Raw genomic sequence first — 6,288 nt, forward strand, 5'->3', positions numbered from 1 at the left:
TCCTTTTTTAACATTATTTAATATATTTTTATCTACGTTTTGTTTCGTTAACATGCCATACCAATATAGTTTATGAAATGCAGACAGATATCACGGCAAAAAGCTGAGAAACCAGATGAATTTTATATCACAAAAAACGATGAACAAACACCACAGTTAGACACAAGTATCACGCAAAAAACTGAAAAGCTTGAAAATAAATCACGGGAAACGAGCGAAAGCATAAACGATTATGTACCAGCGTGTCACGATGTAGATCATTTATTAAATGTTACAAAATCGGCGAACAAGATGACTGATTATTCTATTGGTGAACAATCCATTTTAGAAGCGAAACACTGTCCAAGTAATTGTACAAAATTGTTATATCGTGAAACGATTGCGTATGATTCAATTAGCTTTTAAAATCAATTTTAATTGTAAATTGTCATTTCAGCCTTGCAGTATGCGACTAACGAGCAATACGACGTTGGAAATGGATTTCCTCAAGAACAAAATCAAGTATACAAGGTTTCAATTTGCGATTGCGCGTTATGATTAGCATTGCATATTAAAAGCAGGCTTTTATCGTATATTTATGTCTCTTAGGAAACTAATAGGCCACTGTTTTTAATGGTTAATGAGAAAAGGATACACGCGCTACCTATCAATCCTGTTAACATAGAAACTGCGTCCTCGTCCGCGCAGCCACTGCAGTGTTACAGCGTTCAAATTCCTATAGTCGCATATCGCGATACACCTTTACAAATATCGAGTATGCTTACGCAAATGGGAAAGGATGTTAACATGCCGTCCGTGTGTCAAAATGACAGTGTGAAAGATCGGGAAACTGTCGGGAATGTCTGTACAGAATCGCTGAAGAGTATCAATTCGGTGCATAGCTTCAGGGAGTCTAAGAATGAAAAATATCCACTTGATAGTAATACATCATTATCTCAATAAAGTATGAGTAACATTCCAATATGAGTCTCTTCACGATTGATACGTCAATAATATATTTATAAGGCGATAAGATCGCAAACAATTGGAACGTACTCAGCAACAAAGTTACGTTTCGCAAACGTTTCGAATCTAAATTCTAAAATCTTTGAATCCTCCTTAGTGCGGATTATAAAATATATTGCGTTTACGTATCAACAATAGCGGGAGCTCATATAGGCATTTTACAATACTTGTATTTGATTTATTTTTAGAGCCACAAAATTATTTTTGTGATTTAATATTATCAATAATTTGACAAGACAAGAACGATCGAAATTTGTGCTGTTTTTAGATAATGCTGTTTTTAATATTGAGCGTCATAACGCAAAAAGCAACGATGATATCTCGAAGAACAAAAGTATTTCCAACAATTGTGAAGGATACCACACTTTCGAGCGCGAAATAGACGCGAAGGAAAGCGTCGCATCGTTGAATCAAGATATTACAAAGAATATCACGCTCGATAATGATCGTTGTGGAAACTTTGATGAGTTAGAATTAAATAATGCGGTTGACGTCAACAATGATAAAAGTTTAAGTTACTCAAATTTAAATGTCGCTGCAAGATTGAAAAATTTCGTCGATCAAAGCTACGTGATGGATTCTTGTATCGCGAATGGAGAAAAGAACGAGAGAGAAATGTCGAAATCGAGCGAAAGAAAGATGGCGAAAGCGCGGACGTGTTCGTGTATCGACACGGGGATGCAAAAGCTGGCGTATCACGTAAAGGATGATCGAGGCAATGCAGTTAAATCTTGGACAAATGTAATAAATGACAAAGTACTGGATAAAAATTTAGTCTTTAGTCAAGTTGACGAGAAGGAGGAATATAGCAAAAATAATAAGAAACAAGAAAGTAAGGAGGAAAAGCACGGAGAGGGAGAGCTGCGCATTAACGTGAAACGTAAAACGCCACTGATGAATCTGTCAAAAAAGGCAAAGTCATTCTTACGGAAGAAATCCCGTTTCGCGATTACAGATTCCGACTATACTCTGATACTGCCTGGTTATCGTGGCATTAAAGGTAAACGATATAAAAAGAGCCGCGGTCGCTCCAAAATAAGTCACTCGTTACACGGAAGAAACGGAATAAATAGTACGAATTCTATATTAGTAAAGTACAATGCGTCGAAACAAGACCGAATAAATTCTCGTTCGTTGATGAATCTACAAACGAGAAACTCATTTGAAAAGCCATCATCCATTCCCCTGGAGACTCAAGAGCTGTTGAACAAAAGTTATTGGGAATATTACTGGAAACTCCGGCGTAAAATCAAGCCAGATAACGCAAAAGAAAAAGACAAATGTTTAAACGAGCATCTACCTGAATCTCAGACATTACGACAATGTTCTGTCCTCTCCTGCATGATCAATACAGCGCTTCGAAATTCAACTCGGACGACTGGTGATGAAAGAGCGTCTTCAAATCCGAACATGACGTTTGTTGCACAAGAAAGCGTTTCTGCTTTACCCTCCATGTTGGTGAAGAAGATTCAACGAAAAAGAATGAAGCGAACTAGCAAACGATTGCTCGGACTTCGAGCCATAGGTACAATAGATATGTTTCTTTCTCGCTCGCTCGCTCAACAAAGCTATACTTTTTTCGATTGATATTTCATTCTTAAGCCCATCTCTATCAATGTAGATAAACATTTAATCTCTAACTTATCTTCTTCCAATTGTAAGAATTAGAAAAAGATAGAGAGTACAATAAATTAAAAGAGATTAAACTGCATTGATAGAAAGGGAATATTAATTGTAAACAATTTGATCTTTATTCTTCAATTTAACGTTTATAATTTTATTAGCATTACTGTGTATCGCGATGTATGTCGCAGTGATACTTTTGCCTATGATGTACGACTATATCTTCGACGAGGAATACGACGATGAGAACACGAATTATATCGAACTAATATTCCAATACATCACGTCGTCGTTTGGAGAAGCTCTCGATGGAATTATCGACGTCTTGACTACGATTTTTTTACGGCCAGTAAGATTTGATCGAAAGCGGTAATCTTTGCAACTCTTTCAAATTCATGGTAGATGGTTTCGTTGCAATGGTCATATCTGTACAAATCCATATTAAGCGTTCTATAATCTGTGTCATTTTCAGCAAATGTGATAAATGTTAAGTTATTCGAATCCACGTGTCTCTAACGTGTTTTGTCACTCATCCTTGGCTGATCGTTTATACACATTTTATTACATAGCGTACGACATCCGACGTATGACGTCCGATATCCAATAAGAGAATTTGTTTCCTGAAGACAAAAATGTCTTCTAACTAGACTCTTCGCTAACTAGAACCTAATTCTCTTGTTGGATGTCGTATCGTCGGATATCGTATACTGTGTGAATCTTACATTATTGTTTACAACGTTTTCGTAAGGTGTGTGTATCTATATCTTTATGCAGAACGATATTTCTTACAAATATATATTGTATACATACACGAATTTATATATAATATACATATAATTGTGTATATCGATATTGCATCCATAGGTTTGATTATACATAACGCGAAATGAAAACAGAAACAACCCTATTGAAAAAAATCATGTCACAATATTGATGGAATCATGTATTATAATTAAAACATGTAAAACGCGTAACGGATTATTCCAAATCAATGTTTTTTTTTAATAATATAATTTGAAAAATCACATGATATTATAAATATAACTTCATCCATCATGTGATTTTATATATGTGTATAGTTATCGAATTTTAAAGAATTGATTGATAGAGAGAGAAATAGAAGAAAAAAAGAACATTATCATGTGACTTTTCAAAATATGTATAATTTTAAAATCACGTACCGATTTGGAACAATCCGTTACGTGATTTATTACGTGTTTAAAATTCATGATTTCATCGTGTAATTATGTGACGTGATTTTTTTTTCAGTAGAGAAGACAATTTCGACATGTTACAATAAAAGTATTTGTACATTTATATAAAATTAATTATAATTCGAAACGACTAAAAAAAGAGATTATTGTTCCTCTGGTCTTTATTAGTTTTCATTTCTCAACTCTTCATGATTGCTTCGTGACTGAGAAAAGTGAGGCCATTGGCTGCGTTCAGCAGAAAAAGCAACTTTGCAGCTGTTGTGAAATTCTTGAGTACTTATGTGGCATTTTTTCGTTATGCAATCAAAAGCAACCACGTCTAAGGCTATCTTCGTCTTTTGATTCCTTAGACGAAGATAGCCTTAGTCGTAGTAATTTAGTGGTTGGATAACGATAAAACACCCATGATTAGTTTATACATTTAGATCCAGTGAACAACTAAGGGCAAGACGAATCATATTAAAGAATTGTACAACAATTGCAATACTGCTGTATGAGCGTCGTCATATTGAAAATAAGACACCTCCGAATTTGAAGGACAAAACTACATATACAGGGTGTCCCGTAAGCTTTTGCCAAGTGCTTGTGTGCAGATAGAGCGGATTAAACTGAATTAAAAAGTCATCTACCATTTTGCAATTTTCTCAATAATTAACTACTATTAGATATTAATGACTAAAAATCGCTGGATATTGGTCTTCAATAATTTTTTACTCAAATACTATCAACTTCATAGAAAAACTGCAAAAGACAAAAATCATTTATTTTCTTCTCATGGAACTCTAAGAATTTTTTCAGATATTTTATCAACTTTTTAATACTGGAGTTTCTTATGTTTATCAACATGAGAAAATACGTATAAAAAAATTCTGAAAAAATTCTCAGAACTTTATGAGAAGAAAATAAACAATTTTTATGAGAGAAAATAAACTCTTTATGAGAATTTTTTCAGAATTTTTTTATACGTATTTTCTCATGTTGATAAACATAAGAAACTCCAGTATTAAAAAGTTGATAAAATATCTGAAAAAATTCTTAGAGTTCCATGAGAAGAAAATAAATGATTTTTGTCTTTTGCAGTTTTTCTATGAAGTTGATAGTATTTGAGTAAAAAATTATTGAAGACCAATATCCAGCGATTTTTAGTCATTAATATCTAATAGTAGTTAATTATTGAGAAAATTGCAAAATGGTAGATGACTTTTTAATTCAGTTTAATCCGCTCTATCTGCACACAAGCACTTGGCAAAAGCTTACGGGACACCCTGTATATGTAGTTTTGTCCTTCAAATTCGGAGGTGTCTTATTTTCAATATGACGACGCTCATACAGCAGTATTGCAATTGTTGTACAATTCTTTAATATGATTCGTCTTGCCCTTAGTTGTTCACTGGATCTAAATGTATAAACTAATCATGGGTGTTTTATCGTTATCCAACCACTAAATTACTACGACTAAGGCTATCTTCGTCTAAGGAATCAAAAGACGAAGATAGCCTTAGACGTGGTTGCTTTTGATTGCATAACGAAAAAATGCCACATAAGTACTCAAGAATTTCACAACAGCTGCAAAGTTGCTTTTTCTGCTGAACGCAGCCAATGGCCTCACTTTTCTCAGTCACGAAGCAATCATGAAGAGTTGAGAAATGAAAACTAATAAAGACCAGAGGAACAATAATCTCTTTTTTTAGTCGTTTCGAATTATAATTAATTTTATATAAATGTACAAATACTTTTATTGTAACATGTCGAAATTGTCTTCTCTACTGAAAAAAAAATCACGTCACATAATTACACGATGAAATCATGAATTTTAAACACGTAATAAATCACGTAACGGATTGTTCCAAATCGGTACGTGATTTTAAAATTATACATATTTTGAAAAGTCACATGATAATGTTCTTTTTTTCTTCTATTTCTCTCTCTATCAATCAATTCTTTAAAATTCGATAACTATACACATATATAAAATCACATGATGGATGAAGTTATATTTATAATATCATGTGATTTTTCAAATTATATTATTAAAAAAAAAACATTGATTTGGAATAATCCGTTACGCGTTTTACATGTTTTAATTACATGATTCCATCAATATTGTGACATGATTTTTTTCAATAGGGTTGTTTCTGTTTTCATTTCGCGTTATGTATAATCAAACCTATGGATGCAATATCGATATACACAATTATATGTATATTATATATAAATTCGTGTATGTATACAATATATATTTGTAAGAAATATCGTTCTGCATAAAGATATAGATACACACACCTTACGAAAACGTTGTAAACAATAATGTAAGATTCACACAGTATACGATATCCGACGATACGACATCCAACAAGAGAATTAGGTTCTAGTTAGCGACATTTTTGTCTTCAGGAAACAAATTCTCTTATTGGATATCGGACGTCATACGTCGGATGTCGTACGC

At 33.2% G+C, this 6,288-nt stretch overlaps 2 protein-coding genes across 5 annotated transcripts in view; both read left to right on the top strand.

Moving 5' to 3' along the window:
- The window catches only part of LOC108757310, a 5,156-nt gene extending 1,563 nt beyond the window's left edge, over nt 1–3,593 (top strand). For 2 of the 4 annotated variants that reach the window (XM_018501791.1, XM_018501789.1), the window contains exons 5-9: nt 84–346; nt 437–510; nt 589–919; nt 1,274–2,530; nt 2,790–3,593. In XM_018501791.1, coding sequence (XP_018357293.1) covers nt 84–346; nt 437–510; nt 589–919; nt 1,274–2,530; nt 2,790–3,001 — 2,137 coding nt within the window. In that variant the 3' untranslated portion in view covers nt 3,002–3,593. The remainder of the gene's footprint in view (nt 1–83; nt 347–436; nt 511–588; nt 920–1,273; nt 2,531–2,789) is intronic. The other 2 variants (XM_018501792.1, XM_018501790.1) reach the window with 2 other exon arrangements.
- Nucleotides 3,594–6,277: 2,684 nt separating this feature from the next.
- LOC108757292 (inosine-5'-monophosphate dehydrogenase-like) overlaps nt 6,278–6,288 on the top strand; it is a 2,035-nt gene continuing 2,024 nt past the window's right edge. Inside the window, exon 1 of the mRNA XM_018501765.1 lies at nt 6,278–6,282. Coding sequence (XP_018357267.1) covers nt 6,278–6,282 — 5 coding nt within the window. The remainder of the gene's footprint in view (nt 6,283–6,288) is intronic.

The sequence above is a fragment of the Trachymyrmex septentrionalis genome, unplaced genomic scaffold (assembly GCF_001594115.1).
Source record: "Trachymyrmex septentrionalis isolate Tsep2-gDNA-1 unplaced genomic scaffold, Tsep1.0 scaffold137, whole genome shotgun sequence".
In the NCBI taxonomy this organism is placed as follows: Eukaryota; Metazoa; Arthropoda; class Insecta; order Hymenoptera; family Formicidae; genus Trachymyrmex; species Trachymyrmex septentrionalis.